Genomic DNA, 17799 nt, shown 5'->3' on the forward strand with positions numbered 1-17799 from the left:
ATGGAGGATGGGGGGTACAAACATGTTTCTGTCCACCTGTGGGGGCACAACAGAAAATAAGTGAGAACCACTACAACACATTTATTGTGGCACCAGAGACATCGTCTACTTGGTGGGTGCGCACCATTTTGCACTTTTGTTTATATTTGCCGACCAAACACCTCAGCAATCCGAACCAAGGTGCCGCCGCCCGAGAACCTCCATCAGTACTTTTTTTCCCTCACGTTGAGAAAACGGTCCATGTCTGTCGTCGAAGTTAATGTGCTCAACATGTTCATTCTGTTTAAAACCAAAATATTCCCACACTGTGCTTGTGGCATTGTGTTGTCATTGATGTGAGCGTATGCTGGCCAACTGCAGCTAGTGGCCCCGCCTCCAAAAACAGACTGAAAGAGATGAGAGCCCACTCTGTCAATTCACCCAGATCTTAATTATCTAGCTGTTTTTTCTTTAATCATTTGGTAAGTCAATTTATCCATTATCATGACAGGCCTCCATATTGGTCCGGCCTTTCACTTTTAAATGTTCGGTTTTATCGATCAAGGAGACCCAGGGCCATCCATGGGTCCGGATTCGGCTCAACATCAGCCATTTGATCTGATCTAAATAACAAAACAACCAATTTCATTTTTAGAATGAGCTGCGGCCTAACAAAGGACAAGTTGCAGGCTGAAAATGGTGGCACACTTGCAACACTCCAGGTTTATAGATTTTCTTTGTAAGAATTTGAAACATTATTCTTTTATTTTTAGTTATTAGCTGAACGGAGCCCTATGATTTCCATGTTAACAGAATCATGGAATTGGCCAATTCAAAACAGAATTTTCTGTTAAACGAGAAGTCCTGTGGAAATTGACATCATGTGAATTAAATGCTGTCATCTTCAGGAGAAAGAACATTTGTGTGGGAAGTATTTTATAGCTTAGTGTTTAGCAGAGGATGCTAGTGTGGCTGTGTGTGTGCGACTCAGACTGCATGAGTGTTTACACCATGTTGTCTTTTACCGCTTGTTATTGTAAGCCAGCATTTTACGTGCCGCTGATGCTGTGCAAGTTCCGAGTGAAACAAGGCGAGGGGCACGTTTATTTTTTATTCTTAATCCGAAGATTGTCTGAACCTTCAACAGTGAACCGTCACTTAATACACACGTACACTTCCGCCTCCAAAACAAGAGCACTGTTGGCAATATCCACTTTAATTGTGCAAACAAAATGAGGGTGTCATAAGAAACATCTTACACTACAATTGGAATCACAATGGCAAATACGTACATATTCCTTAACCACAAGCACGGGCATTACAATTTGTTGAGAATTTGGTGGAAATTTTTGCAGAGGCTGACACCCCATTAGAGAAGTTAGCCAAGCCACTGAAATACTGGTCTCAAAAAATGTTGTCAATAATATCAATTATCAACAATAATTTGTAGGACAATTATTGTCCAGCAAATTTTGTTATAACGGCAGGACTATCGGTACTCATAAAAGTTTTTTTTTTTTTTTCAAAAAAGCTACTATGAACCAATCTTGTGACTTTTTATGGGCTTATTGGACAGGTTTGGAGACTATCCTGAAGGCACATATCACTCTCCTCAACCCAATGCCTGCCCATCTAAGAGCACTCATAGGTGGCTCCATCTTGCTTGTGATATAAAAACCCCTCCAAAAAGAAGCAACAGAACACGGTTCATTCACGGTTATACACATATTTGTGTTGCTTTCCATGTTTTTTGCTAACTTGCTGTCGACTATGGCATCCATAAATATGATATGTACATGCGCAGTGGCCAATTATGCAAAGAGACGTCATCTAGACCCGCCCCCATAGATTGCGGTCCTGTTGGAAACACTGAACACTGCAGATGCAACACTTGTGTGATTTGTCCCCTGCATCGTGCTGCGAAACGGCAGACAAAGACCGATAGGATCTCAAAACGATCACTCACTTGTAAGCTATTGTGCTTATTCACCTGACAAAAAATGTATTCCGCTTGCCAGTGTGGCAGCCACAAAAAGACTTCTAAAATGACCTCGCTCGCTACTGTGGGTGTAAAAGGCAAAAATGTCCACAACACTCAATGTTTCATGCTCGGGTGCCCTGCAAGCCCATTAATAACGGCCGAGACAAATGTTTACCAGAAAACTACCTTCAGAATGGGAACACTGAGGATTCAATGACACACATGAATCAGAACAGGCCGTGTGCGCTGTCGCACGAGTGCCGCAGTGGAAAACATTAAGGATAAATTAAAGTCTGGCTGGTGTCAGGGGAAGAGCACCGTGCCGTCTTTCAACGTGAGCTGATGTTTTCTTTTCCGCTCTAAACCTTGTGCAGGGAAGAAAATGATGGGCTGGGGGCGGGAGGGATTCTGGTCGGGGAGAAAATGATTTTCCTGGAGGCGTGTGGAAAAAATGGTGACCAGGACGACTTAGCAGAAGACACTGCACCTCTGTATGATGTGCTGAGTTCTATGAGTACTAAAATACATTTCACGCCATGTTTCCACCTCTCTGTCGATGTGCCTTTCAAGAACTTCTTTCGCACACACCTCCAGCAAAAATGCAGCATCAGAGTCCTAACAGAGAATTCTGCATTTCTTCACCTTTGTGTTTCACACAGAACTCAGTGGAGTAGGATACTGCAGCAACTGTGTGTGCTTTCAGAATCAGATAACAGCATCTGGTGTGATCTATGAAATACTTTTTGGTACTTTTAGCAGAACATGTACACAGAAAAAAAGTGAAAGGTTCTACGGTAGGGCTGGGCAATTATGAGTCCAAGGAGCCACAAAAGACCAACAAGATGAAGTAAATGATACTTATTTCTCCCTCTTTAAAAAAGCAGAGCAATTTTCATTCAGTTTCATTCACTTAGCTCGCACTGGTTCAGCTGTCCTGTGTTTAACATACAGTCCTGCCTGCCACAAACACATCTGGACCGCCACAGAATAAAAAGCCCACACACAAACACAGCACATTATAATGGGACTGTCCTTGTAGCTTGTCGTTACAACTTTGTAAATAGCATCGTAACTGATTCCTAACATGCCTCATATAAGTAGCCTGGGCTCCATCCAGCGACGACACATCCCCACTGACTTGAGGGTTGAGGTCGCGAGCCAGTAGGTTGGCAACAGACCCGCTTAGCGTACAATACGGCGTCCTGTCATGTTATTACTACACGTGTCCAACTATGTTCGAAATTTATTTTTTCATCACCAAACGTCTTTGTTAGGAGCCTGATCTAAACTGAAAACTGTGACCGGCACTTTGTGATGTAGGATACCCCTGATTTCCTAACCTAGGGGTCGGGAACCTTTTTGGCTAAGAGAGCCATGAAGGCCAGATATTTTAAAATGTGTATCTGTGAGAGCCATATACATTTTTTAAACATTGAATGCAATAAAATGTGTGCATTTTTATGTAAGACCAACAGTTTTAGATAATGGGCTCTAATTACGTAGACCAGGCACACTACCCCACGCCAATGGGGTGTGGCCAGCACACTTTCGTGAGCAGCGCAGTGTCTAATAATAAATCAAATACTTGTTGCCATTAATACAACTTCTGCTGCTGCATAATTTTGCACCATACTCAGTATATTTCATTCTTTTGGCCATCTTTGCCAGAAGGCTTGGTTCTGCAGCTTTAGCTAGGTGACTATTTGACTAAAGGAGAAAAGTTTATATTTACATGTTGACATCTCAATGACCGAGGTAGACTACCGCATTACCCAGTAATAATCGAGTTTTGGTGTTTGACCTGGAAAATATCAGGAAAGATGGATATGGTCGGCCGTATTGCAGTAGAAAATAGATGGACGAATTAAAATGCATAAAAAAGTTGTTGATTTTTAATATTATTTTTAACAGTCATTTCTGTGATGTTTACTTTAAAATGTTAGCAAAATACATTTTTATTGTGGTAAGAAATGCTTGAGAGCCAGATACAGTCATCAAAAGAGCCCTACCTGGCTCCCGAGCCATAGGTTCCCTACCTCTGTCCTAACCGATCCGATGTGCCTTAAAATACAGGCTGGTATCAACGATACTGACCAGATATCAATAATTTGGGAACATTTTTGAAAAGCATTATATTTGAAATGACAGCACAATTAGCATTAAAAATACAATACATCAGGTAACTTGCTTAGTTGTAGCCAAGCTGGGATACAAACAGGACAAAATAAAAATATGTGAAAATTGTGTTTTAAACAAACGAACAAACAAATAAAAGTAGAGTAAAATAACAAAATTATTTAATTATTTAATGCGCTTTTTTGCAATTTTTCCTAATTTTTTTCCCCCTGTTCTGGGAATTCTAGCGCAAGAAAACAAATTAATATGATCTAAGAACGGACGTCATGGGAAATGCGTACCTATTTTGGCGCTAAAGCCCTCACAAAAACAAATGGCAACATTGTTTTATTTACATAACTGACTTCTATATTAACCAAGTTACAGCGATATTATTATTGTAGTAGCATGAAAAACTATAATTATCTGGCCGACTAACATGAGGCCTCGCTAGCCCCTAGAGTGGATACCTAGCTCTCAATTCCACTACAAAGGCTCAATAAGATGCTTGTTTGCCATCAGCATTTTTTATCTGAGGACTGGACCACACGTCTTGTGCTGTAACATCCAAGGGGAGCGTCCATCTATGATGTCATCAGCAGCCGTTGCTTTTCTTATTGGTCACGGCTGCAAAGTAACCCACAATGGAACCAAAGGAAGTGAAAAACACGAAGCACGAAGGTGTTGTCTGTGTGGATCTTGCCGTCTCATCGCCGTCTTCGTCATCAATCAAGGTAGAAGTGGTGATAAATGTTAATTTATCCCTCTCATTCCTCACTCAAATACAATCGTTTTCTCCATGTAAAACTATAAAAACGTGTTTTGTGTTACCATTTTTAGGTGTCCGTACAGGATTAATCGCATTGATTGGAAACTGGAAAAATGGATTTGGTCGGTGTACGTTTCGGTTGGAGTCGGACCTTTTGGAAGAGATTAATGACACTAAATAAGGTTCCACTGTAAAAGCATTGTCGTTTTCATCCATGCATGAACTTATTTGAATTTTATTTTCCTCACGCAGGCCAGTCAGGGACAGGCATGGGGATGTGGACCGTGGGCCGTTATTTTGCCAAAAGCCAGCCTTTTCTGTTATTCCCCGTTGGGAAGCAAGTGATTCCCTATGATTTTGCATTCAAAAGGATAAAAGCTCCGCTAAAAAGGTCAAGGTCACATCAGGATCACACGCGCCGAGGGGTGGCTGAGATTCATCAATATTCATAAGGAAATGGTGTCTGTGTGGAACACCAATCAATCATCCCAGGTCAAAGGCTGCTGAAACCGAACAGAATTCCCTTTCCCTTGTTTTCCTGCCTCATCGCATCTTACAAATCCGACCCAAAAATCACTACAGTGGGACGGCACGGTTGGTTGAACACCGGTGAATACCCAGGAGGATTTCCTGAAAGAGACACCCCCCACCATCCACCCTGAGCCCAGTTTCCTCCGGTCTTCACCCCCCCCTCCTCCCTGTCATGAATATTGATAACCGTGCCTGCTGTGCTTAATGGCGCTGCTGTGAGGAGTGATGCTGGCTGTGTCACTCGCATCATCCCCTCGCACCCGAAACCAACATAGAGCCGCCACAGGCATGAAGATGATCCGTCAACAGGGGATAAGTTAGAGGACAGGAGAACAGTGGATGATGATTAGCATTAATCTTGCATTCATGTTTGGGAACATGGAAAAACGCTGATATTTGATGCTCAACACAAAGACAACAAAATGTTTCTAAAAATCAAAGAGTTTCTGGGATGTCATCCATTATGATCATCAATTGGTGTTAGTGTTGTGTGAAATGTTTTTATAGACTTGTATCCCGGTATAAATTTGTCCAATGGTAAGAAAATTACTTCTACCGGTAGAAATGATCATTTCAAACAAAAGGTGATGAGAGGTGATGATGTGTTTTCGGCGACTGTGCACCATGGCGCACTGTATTGGCGCCCCACAAGCATGGTACAGTGGTTGCGGAGACATCAGAGCAAACAACTGTTTTTTTCTGGTGGAACACATAGGTGAAAACATTGTAAGTGAGTTAGGGGAGTTTGTCCAGGAATGGGACTTAGATGAGAAGAAACAGCTCTAATGTTGCAAAAGTTGCTGCCCTGAACAACAGGAATAGATGGGCTTGCTTTGAACACAGTTCAAACACAGTTCTACACAGTGCCACAGGTAAGCTTACTTTTCATTGAATTATATGGATTAAGGTTTGTAGGTTTTTAAACAAGACTCATATCATGACACATGGACTATGTTTACATGCAGTCAGATACCCTATCATAACTGGAATATTAGCAACAACCCGGTTCCACATGGCCATGTTAACGACAATAATCCGACTATAACTGCTGGGTACTCAAGTATTGGGTCATATACATATATGTCTATCAGCATATCCCGATCGAAAGCAACATTGATTTGTGTTCTGTTCATGTTCTATTTGAAAGGAACCCTGTGTCTGTGGCAGGAACGACTTGTAAACATGGCGACACACAAAACTCCACACTTTTGGAGTGAGGACAAAACAAGCAACTTAGCTAGTGTGGTGAAATACAGGAAGCTTTTATAGATGATGGAAAGTACAGAGTTAGCGAAATCTATCAGAAGGTGAGTGAGAAATTACGCAAAGCAAGGTTTGTACACACACACACACACACACACTTTCACCCAAAGTGTCCGGGGGGCTCTGGTGAGTGTTGCATGGATATAAATGGCACAGCTCTGGCTCGACTTGCAATGAAAAAAGTGAGACAGAATAGTGTCAAGCATTGATGGTGGGTCAGTACCAACCCCAAAGACGTTTATGAGCTGCTGTGATCGTTTTGTTGTTTTTGGATACAGAAAGAAGAAGCGGAAATGACGCACATTGCGGAAATGACATTGTCTGTGCTTTTTTTTTGGTCACTTCACACATTTAAACAGGTTATTCCAAATGTTCCAGAAGCCGGAATATTGACCTTAACCCAAATGTAAATGAAGGGATGGTAAAGTCCACATCACCAAAAGCTGATCTGTTTCCCCGCTCCACACAGTCACATTTACTTTTTACTGAGCTGCCAGATTTTACACTTCCCCCTTTTAGGAACGTTTTAAAGGTTTGTCCTCAATTTCCCACTGAAGGTGTTTCAGGTGCCAATTGTAAAAGTACATAGAAACAGGTGGATGAGAGTAAAAATACACTGATCCACCTTGTCTTGTGTGGATTCATCTGCTGCCTAGATTTTTTAAAGGCCTTTCTCTGAAAACCCACTTTGCTTCTGGAACACGACACGACTGTCTGTTTGGATGGAAGCAGTGCAGAGCTCCGAATGCGTCTGTCTTACTTTGCGGAAGCTTAAAGCCTTTGCACGAGTGGATAGACTTAACAAACCGGAAAGACTAACGACCTAAAGCCGCAGCGCATCCTGATACACGCATCTATAGACAACCACAAAAATAAAGAGCAGCGTATACTGGGATGCGTGTGTGTGTGTGTATGCATGGGGTGTGGGGTTGGGGGCATAAACGGAGGTGCATGATGTGAGAATACATGTCGACTGGAATACAAAACATGAACAACAGGCATGATATAGAATCCACCCTGGTACATTTCCTAATGAGATTCAATCAACAAGCATGAATGCAGATGTCCACAATGTATCCCACTGGGACATCTTCCTGAATTTGTCATGTATTTAGTAAAAAACGGGTGAGTGGGTCGCCCAGTGGAAACTGTGCGCTCGTTGCTCTGTTGTCATGTTCTAAGGATGTAATTTGTTGATCTGCTACACTCAAAACAATCTCTGTCACATGATTTACCGGTACTTATGATCAAGCCATTTTCAAGTACAAGCTTTTTGTCATTGCAGCACTCATTTAACAAGAGTAGAAGAGGCAAGGGCCAGAGGAAGGGGGGCAATGTTTCCACCAACCGGGAGACAAACTAAAGCCTCGATCATAACCGGACGTACAATTTTATGGCTGTGTGTGGTGACTATGAAGAAGGAGACCTCTGAAGAAGGAAGGACACTGTTAACTAACAAACTAATTCAACAAACCATAAATGACTATTCCCCCACTTCTGTTAGCAGTTCAGCCTTTCGCCAAACACCAATTCACATATTCTGGCTTACCTCGTGCATTATAAAACGCTCAGTGGGCGACGATTGTTCTTGTTGCTCTACTTTGTAGGGGAGTTGTTTAATTACAATGTCATTAACATAAAAATACCATAAATGTGTCAAAATGGAGGAAGGAAATGTGAAGTTCTCAAGAACTGTACACTGAAGACGTACACGGAATGTGAAGACAGTCCAAACAAAATGACCTAATCTATCCTGCAGGCTTACATTATATATTAATACAGGTGGGGTACCCAATGTCTCCTTTACATGCTTCATTGAATTAGATACTGCAGGTATGGATGGGTGTCCATACCTGTGTAAATCACATAACAGAAATCCCCTGCAGAGATTTCTGATCAATGAGTCAAGCCTATGCTATTGTGTTTATTGGCAACCATAGCTTGAAGAACATCAGCAAAGACAACCAAATGAGCATCAGCAAACACCAAATAGGACATCAGAATCTAACACGACACAAAACCTCCGGGTCATTAATATCACGCCTACCCGAAAAGAGGAGTTTATTACAGCCTCATATTGAATCAATAAGCCTGAGATTCACACCAAAAATAATAATCCTACAGATTTTTGGATCAGTATTTGATATTTTGTAGGACCTGTTGGAAACTTCTGCTGTTAAATGCACAAATCCTGAAAATGGCCCTATTTCACAATGTTAAAGAATACTTTTTAAAAATTTGTGGATCCAGACGGTGATTCGGATCACCCTCAAAATTGTATTAGTCCCCATTTTCTGGGGACTGATTCCTGAAAATTTCATCCCAATCCATTCAGAACTTTTCAAGTTATTTTGAACATAAACAAACACTTGCACTGCACTTGCCGAAGTTAGTGATAACGTAGCAACAAGGAAGTTATGTGCGATGATAAGAGTTCTGTGTTAACGGTTCAGGCTTGAATGCATCAGGCAGAGCACTTGCATGTGTGTGGAGACTGCTACGCTGGCCGATATTCTTGTGGCGTGGTTGCATATTAGCAAACAGAGCTCCGGTATCAATTGGTAGACATCCAAATTCGGAAGTGAAAAAGCGTGGCTCGGTAACTGTAGGCAGCAGTTGTTCAGTGATGACACATCGGCACAATCCGAAACTCCCCATTGTGCAGAGGAAAACACCACTTTCCGACCACATCACAGATGTTGATAAGATGATAAAGCAGACCAGAGATTTCAACTGCATGATGAGGACATTGTGCTGAGGCAGCCAGGACAAAGTGGAGAGGTTGTCGAGACGAAATGACATAAATCAACTGCCCCCCGCCTGGTGCTGCGTTTGTGTAACGCTCCCAAGTGGATCTCTTTAGCGCGACTCTCCTCCTGCCTGCTGAAGAAGGCCAACAGCCTGTGACTCCATTTGTCGCAGCCGCTGAAATGAATAACCTTTCAGGCGAGCCTGGCCGGGAGCGGGAGGTGCACGGCATACAAACAAGAGAGGCTGTCTCCCGCGTGCCAGCACCATTTGCCCGATAAATATAGCGCCTTTCCCGACATGGTTGTTAAGGTGTAATCTATTTGTATATATCTCTGCAAAGCAATTATTATATGAAGGTATAATTTGGAGTGTGTGGGAACACACACGCTGTAAGGGATTATCTTGAGAAAGCTTAATTGTTTCCCAGGCAACTCGTCCTCCACTAAGACTGTGATGACTGTGAAATCTCCTCTGGCGATTATTTTACTTTCAAATTACTTACTTGTGTCCTCCAGCCAAATCCTTCATGTGAGCCTACCTAGTTTTATTTTTAAAGGGGTGCATTTGGATTTGGGGGTCTGAAATAGAGTCGTCGAGGAAAACAACATGCCTTTTGCCTCGAGTACCATAACAAACTGGGCTGCAGTGAAAAGGTTAGCTCACTGTTTACCACTAATGATGGCGGCCGACTGACGAGACCCGGCGGAGGTGATTAATTCATGCAATAAACAAGGCCGTCGAGGGCGCAGCCATTCCAAATGGCCTGATGACTCATACAAACTGTTTGTCTTAATCATTTGAAGCAGGTGCCCCGAGAACAAAGCCGAAGACGGTCGGAAAACATTAACATCATCGTCTCAGACAATCTTGCACCAAGCAGACGAGTTTCTCATCTCGAGTACCAGCGACAAAAGGCGGCGTCACTTTGTGTTATCGAAGCTGATAAAAAGCGTCTTCCTCCACAGCCTCCCCAAGGCCCGCTCCCGCTGTCACGTCAAGGGGAAGACGGATGCACATGTGGCCGCCGCCGCTCGCTCACCAGCAACATCTCTCTTCCTCAAAAGGCCCGAGAGGCGGTGCGACATCACACAATAACCATTGTCTGTGCTAAATCCCCCGCTAGCGCAAGGAAGGAGAGGGGGGAAGGGGGGTTGGGGTGAACGCTACATGAATTGAAACCGGCTTTAAAGTGACACCGCAGCTCATTTACTACTCTCTCACTGCAACCATAACACTGTAATCGAAAGAGGCTGCGTGTGTGTGTGTGTGTCTAAATCAGCTGAGATCATCACACACAAACAGCAGCATTGTGCAGGCCAGCGCATCAACACACACATTAGGGAGCAGATAAGAGCTTCTTACCTGCAGTTTGGAGGGGGGTCTAATGTAATTTCAGCAAGCTCCTTCTGAATCCTGAAAAGAGACATTATCAGCGTTTAGACGTATTTAATGGTCTCTGTCAAGGTCTGAATGAACACAGTGAATACCATCTTTTAAAAACACGGCTGGCACAATAAATATGCTGTTTTACAGACTGTGTAGACGGCATTGGGTTACCATGTTATTTGATTTTTCTGCTGTACACATTCAAAAACACTTGTAGCTGGAGTTATGTGACGCTACTCCCTTTGTTCACACAGAAACATAAGAGTCTTTATTTTGAAACCTCCGTTACACCACGTCGTGTCCACCAGTAATCCATGCTTGTTTATCTGCCAGTCAAAACCTTAACAGACTATTTCACAGATGTGTTGAACATGGCAAAAAAACCTCACTCTGCACGCTTTAAAAGCAGGACGGCAAACACCGGCTGTTCCCAAGTGGAACCTTTTAACGGTCATGGCGGAATACACGCGGAACAACTGACGTCCAGACAACACTACCTGCTGAGGCATGACGGACTCTCTCTCTCTCTCTCTCTCTCTATATATATATATATATATATATATATATATATATATCCACTCAAAACTTCAGTACAGTGAGTAATACGGTTTTTACATACCAGAATAGGTTCTTCCAATAGATAAGAATACCAGTATAAATGATAAACATTTCGAGTTGATGACTGCGTGCCACGTCGAAGACATAAGATGAATGAAATGCTGTCATCGTGAAGCCAAGGAACGTTTGTGTGGGAAAGTATTTACTCGGCGGACCTCCCTGACCTTAATAGTTTGAAATGGCAATTAATGCCAGCGAAAGTTCGCTGAATGTCCTCTTACAGAGCGTGAATGGAAGCTAGCAGGGGTTAGCTTAATTTAGCAAGCTAAGTGGTTGTGTGCTCAACTTGGGCTTGATGAGTATATTTTCACCATGTTGTAATATAATGTAGGGAACGTCTTACAATGTCCGATGAAGACGCGCAGATTCTGAATGAAAAAATATGAGAGGCACGTTTATTTTTGAACACATTGTCCACACACACAGAACACACTTCCGTGACAGTCCTTCAAAATAAGATCACAATCATAAAAAGATCTTCCATAATGCAGTTGGAATTGCATGGGTGACTACATCTTCCTTAATGACAAGCACGGGCATTACCGTTTCTTGAAGATTTTGTAGCAATGTGTGCAGAGTCTGACATCCCATTAGAAAAGTTTACAAGTTTCTTACCAATAAATAAATGTATTGGTAATAAATTTGAGACAAGTGTATTTCATAATATGGCTTAAAACCTCAAGGTTGCCTAAAGGGTAAAGCTGGCTGCTGCTCCTCTTTGTCAAAACCCTCACAGCCTCATCCCCTGACCACGCCTACTCTGTTGCACTTGATCATGGTTCCAGGGTCGGCACCAAACCCTCAACACTCAGAGCAGCATAGACACGCCCCCCTCAAACAGGTACATTGGATATAATTGGATGAATATTGGTTAATATATTGGTTAATCTGTAATGGAACATCTCCCCATTGTTGCCTCATTGTGGTTTAGACACTCATTTCTGACATTGAAGAAAGAGCGAACAATGGTACTGAGCAGTTCTACATCATGTAAAACAAGAGTACAGCATTTGAAACATATACATAGCACAGGAAAGTTTCACATGTGGTTCTCACCGGGTTGTGCAGGTGTACCTAATGCAGTGCAAAATAGCTAGGTGATTTTGTTGAAGAGAGGAAATCAATCAGATCATTATCGCTTCTTGGCATCATCAAATGACAATTGTGTCACGATTAAACCTGTCCATCCACTCTCATGTGGTTTACAGACAGATATCAAAAGTCATCAATGACTGCGTGGAATGTTTCAACTCATTGCCTGGTCCTTGCAGCGTGATCTTAACAGAGGTTTATTTTCACTTGATGCCAAGGATGGCAACGAGACATTTTCTGCGACTGATCAAGATATCATTCATGAAAAAGAAAGCCAACTGCTCAGGGTTGAATTAAAAACATAAAAAGAATTACAGCTCCATGTTGTTGAAGGCTGAAGGCCACTCTAAACCCAGCTCAGCAGACATACACACAAAAAGGAGAACGAGTGAATAAAAAGCCATGTCTGTCTTTAAAGTGAGGCGCAGCAAGACATAGAGGAAGCGCACCCATTCTATCAATTAGCCTGGATTGGAAATATCTTTCCAATGAGGGCAATGAAACTGTTGCCTCCTTTCCAACGGCTTTACAGTTCCACTAAATAGCAGGCATGTTTGAAACGACAATGCCTTTGGGACTACAGTGCTTTTTATATAGCCCAACACCCTCAGGGCACCGAGGGGGGAGAGGCCTTTTATTTTAACAAACAACCCTGTGTATCCGACACACTACGGGGGGGGGGGGGGTCTTACCTCTTGGCACTAGTTGAAAGTTTAGCAGCGGTTTTACTCGAAATCTTGGTCTCCTTCTTTTTGGGCTGTGCTTGCTCGCGCTCCTGTTCCGGCGGGACGGACTCCCTTTGTTCAATGTCAGAGCTTCCCCCACTGGTGCTGGGGCTGTCGTCCGGTCTCTGCACTTCACTGGACATCGTGGGCCCTGGAAAAAACAAAGTCACAAAAGGTCATGTCACGCCATCACAGCCAACACAAAAACATTGTGATCTATTAGTGCATAATGATGTCATTGTCAAATTGGCCATCATGCATTTGCATGTAATTGTAATGACAACAAGTGATTAAAAAGCATAATAAGCAAAAGAAATATGTTTAGAAATACAAATTATCTTTCTTCAGTTGCTTCTTTTTGTTTTATTGTCAAACAAGACGGAGCCGCCCCTGGGTGCTTTCGGGGTGGGGGGAGGCCCACAGCACCACTCGCTCCTTGCTGAGAGAGCAACTCATGCTTTCATGTCAAGAGTCAACATCTGCATTTGAAAATCCGAGATATTATCCAGAACTTTTGCTTTTTCATGAAAAATAAAATACGGGAACTATTAAAACTTTGGTTTGGAGAAGCGGGAAACTTGCTTTTGTGTCAGTGTCTCCCAAAGTCCCTTACACTAGATCCCCTTGTTTGGAAAAAGAGCATCTAGAAGAGTCCATTACTCGGTAGATGTAGCACCAAAGTCGCTAAGTAGGCAAAACGAATCCCTCATGCTATGTCTTCTTATACTCAGGCAAGCCAAGTGTATATAAGGCGTTACCAAACTACAATGCATACCACCACCTACTAATCCCAGAGTCCCATTATAATGTGTTAATGAGTGAGGGTGAACATATTGCCCCAAATATATTTACGGCAGACACAAATAAATGTGCATCTACACAACAATGGACAATTTATGTTACATTGTACTGTAGTTGAAAAAAGTCTGCTAAATTCTGTGATTCAATTGGACAAATAAGTGGTGTCATAGGAAGAATGCAGGGCTGTGGTCCACCAATAATTTTCTTTTCAAAAACATGCCTTTTCATACGAGTTTTTAAACGTTTGCCTTTCTTTGTCTCCAAAACACCATTGACCTGTAAACAAAATGCCCAAATCCACCCTGTTTTGATCAATTCAGGTAAATCTGGGAGGATAATAAAGCTGGGAAGCCACAGATTGGAGCGTATTAGTTGAACAGATGTGCAGCTGGATGAAGCAGCTGGAAACAAACGAATGACTTTGTTAAAACATACAGACAATAGAATAACGCACCAAACACTTCATGAGATATAATCCAACACAAGAGGTGTGTCCAAAATCCTGGCTTTACAAAAATATGAAAACTCAGTTTTGATTGACACCGTCAGAGAGGCAATCATTTAAGCTGTCAGCTGTCTACAACATTCTGTTTATTTTATATGGCCGATGGAGCCAAAATGTGCAGTGCAGTACAGTGTGGGTTTATAACTACTTGATATGTCCTTCAGTTTCGCTTAATTTATCGCTGAAAGATTGGTTTTAACATCATCATTAGCTACAGAAATAACACTAAATGTGCTTCGATCCATTTGTGTTTATGGGAAAGACCCAGAAGACGTCCAGCGGGTCATCACTGCCCATCAAAAAGCAGCTCTTGTAATAAGACCTCATTACATTTGGCAGGGTATGCTGTGTCTGGGATGTCATGAACTAATCTTCAGGGCCACGTGCTTGTGTTTGGAAGAAATCACACTGTTTTTTGTTTGTATTATCATTATAGTACTCATTGTGTTGTTCTGCTTTAAGAAACTTCCAGTGGTCTGTCTGACAAGAAGTTCCAGAAGGACAGTAGATGGGGGACTTTTTTTAATAGAAAAACAAAATAATCCATCAAGTAAAAAAGTAAATTAAGTTGTGCAATGGTCAGAGCGAGTTGGCTCTGCTGTCGTGGGCGGCAAGGTGTGCTGGGGGACAGAGAGTGAGGAGGAAGCGTCTGCCGTCATGCAAACAGTGTAGCGTGTCCTTGGGTAAAATGCACCTTGTTAAGTAAAGAAATATATGAACTGTTGATATTTATAAATTAGATCACATGTTTGTGTAGATTGAGATTGTGATGTTTATAACATTGTGTTGTCATATTCCTTAAGCAAAACAAAAGCTGAACAAAAACAAGCAAACATGGATGAGATGGAGGTGGTCACATTTTTTTTTATGTATATATTTTCATGGGTGGAAGCCATCCGAATTGTGCTTTGATCCAGTGGCGTTATAAGAATGTATGGTAAAGATCCAAAAGATGCCCAGCGGGATACAATTGTGCTCAATAATCATGCATACTTGTGCACATTTCCCCCCATTTATAAGAATGGTCACATCTGGCAGGAGATGTTGTGTTTGGGGGAGTAGCTAGGTTCGTTTAAACGTAAAAGCATGTAAAAAAGCATTCGTGACACATTAGCAGACCAACTGTGAAGACGTCATGAACCTCAATTTGAGCCCTTTGGCAGGCGATTAAAAACGAGTCTGCCATGACAAGGATATCCGAGGGCATACATATTAAAATATTGCCGTATATATTTACACTCGTGTAAGCTATCTGACGGATAAATCTAAAGTGGACAACAGCTCGCCTTTCCCGGGGTTAGCGGAGGGGGCGTTTCATGGCGTTGGGAGACATCGCCACTCAAACGTAAATGTTCGCCTGATCAGTGGACGTCGAGGTTATGATACCTCCCACCTCCCCAAAAACAAGCACCGATGCTTGTTACGGTGCCTGCGCGTCGCCATACGCCGCTCATAAGCGCGGAGCCGCTGCATTGTGGGGGTACTGCACACAATGGGGGTCGACCGGGGACAGGAAACCGAGCAGTCCATGAACGTCACGGGGAGCTAGCTAGCGTTAGGACGCTAAAAGTAGGGTGCGTTCCATCGCCGCTGGGGGGTTTAAAGGCAACAAGGGGGGAAATTGGGCCTCTGAGTTGGAAACTTAACGAAAAGACGCATAAAAGAAGGCGTTTATGTTTGGACCCTCTTCCAAGGAGCCGACGGCGCGGCTGATGGGAGGACGGTGATCGGCAGGGCCGGCTGAGTCGATCCTCGCCGCCTGAGTCAGTGTCCACATTGTGACCCTGCCTCGGCACAAAGGGAGGCAAGTCCCACACATCCACCTCCCCCCTCTCGCCTCCTCCTCGGCGTCGGACGGAGAAAAAAACGCCACTTTTCACCGGACATTTGCTGACTTTTTCGCCTCCGAATGTTACCTGCTGGCGCTCGGCCGTCGATGCTGCGATGCGGCGTGGTTAATCCCAAGCTAGGCGAGAGAAGAGGCTCCTCACACGGCGGCGTCCTGGATATTTAAAGCGCGGAGGCAGCAAACAGCCGACAGAAGCGAGGTAGCCCCGGACCGCCTCCGCGCGCGCTCCCGATCACGTTCGGCCCGGGCGCGTGCACACAGGTCTGCGCACGCTCCTGTGGCTAGGGCAGCCGGCACGAGGAGGCCACACGGGCGCGCGCGCGCGCGTTAATGAATCAGTTAAAACACTGACGACAAAAGACATCATCCTGATGCCAGTTACCGAGTTGTTGCTATGCAATGGTTAATGCATGGAGGTTAGCGTTGAGCAAAGCATATGATTGTGTGCGTGCCGTTGTTTTTGTACTGCTGCTTTGCTGCAGTGCACACAGCATGAATGCATGGTGGCCCTCCTCCATCCATGCACAGTGACTGTGACACTCACACATGCAATACATGCAGAACATGCAGCAGGCCCGTCTCTCGCTGTAAAACATTCAAGCGCCCCAGGCCTCCTCCGCTCACTTTTCGGGACTCGCGTGGCCGCTGTTTTGCAGGCCTGTCTCGCTGTAAAACATCTAAGTGCTCCAGGCCTCCTCCGCTTACTTTTCGAGACTCAAGTGACCGCTGAGCTAAAGCTTGTTACGTCACACCGTCTGCATACTTGGCTCTTAGGAAAAAAACAGTTTCATTTCCAAACCACAAAGCCAAAAAGTTCATTGTCACATGATCCTGCATAGCAGAACCTGGAAAGAAATACGAGAAATAAATTCAATAATATTCAATGAGAAGTCCAATGGTGCTAGCTAAAGATACAGGTATGCTATGTAGAACAAGTGAGCTAGCTTTTTGCTAATTGTGACTTAGTTTGTCAGGTAAGCAGTTTACTTGGTTAGGTGACACTATGAAGGCCTCTGATGGCCACTGTACCTAATTATTAACCAAACACAGTATCGCAAACAATTGTATAATGCCCATCGAGGTACATTGTGGCCGTCTATGTAGTTTTAGTTTTGTGTGGAATTTTTTATTGAATTGGCATTTTTGCTCTTGTGTTGTGTTTGAGGGGTTCATGTCTTGCTTTAAAGACGTGTCACAATTTCTTCATATGATTTTTTTATTATTCTTATGTCGCTGGACTTGAATGTGTGACTTTTTGGCCCTCAAGCCGTGTCTTGAATCCTCAGATTTGGCAGGCTCATAAAGGCAAAATAAAGAAAACTAACCATTAGATAAGTATTTGTAATACTCACAAAACAAAGAGAAGAAGAAAAGCTTTTGCAATGTGGGACAATAATTGGTGAGGGGTGAAATATTGAAGCGCTGAGTGTCCAA

The 17799-nt window shown here is 43.2% G+C and overlaps 1 protein-coding gene across 1 annotated transcript in view; it reads right to left on the reverse strand.

The window, feature by feature from the left end:
* Positions 1–16598, reverse strand: part of LOC131105167 (ubiquitin-conjugating enzyme E2 E2) — a 34462-nt gene extending 17864 nt beyond the window's left edge. The window contains exons 1-3 of the mRNA XM_058053018.2: positions 16433–16598; positions 13178–13361; positions 10752–10802 (exon numbers count right to left, since the gene is read on the reverse strand). Coding sequence (XP_057909001.1) covers positions 10752–10802; positions 13178–13353 — 227 coding nt within the window. The 5' untranslated portion in view covers positions 13354–13361; positions 16433–16598. The remainder of the gene's footprint in view (positions 1–10751; positions 10803–13177; positions 13362–16432) is intronic.
* Between the last annotated feature and the right edge of the window lie 1201 nt (positions 16599–17799).

The sequence above is a fragment of the Doryrhamphus excisus genome, linkage group LG5 (assembly GCF_037039965.1).
Source record: "Doryrhamphus excisus strain RoL-2023G ecotype Guam linkage group LG5, RoL_Dexc_Guam_v1.1, whole genome shotgun sequence".
NCBI lineage: Eukaryota > Metazoa > Chordata > Actinopteri > Syngnathiformes > Syngnathidae > Doryrhamphus > Doryrhamphus excisus.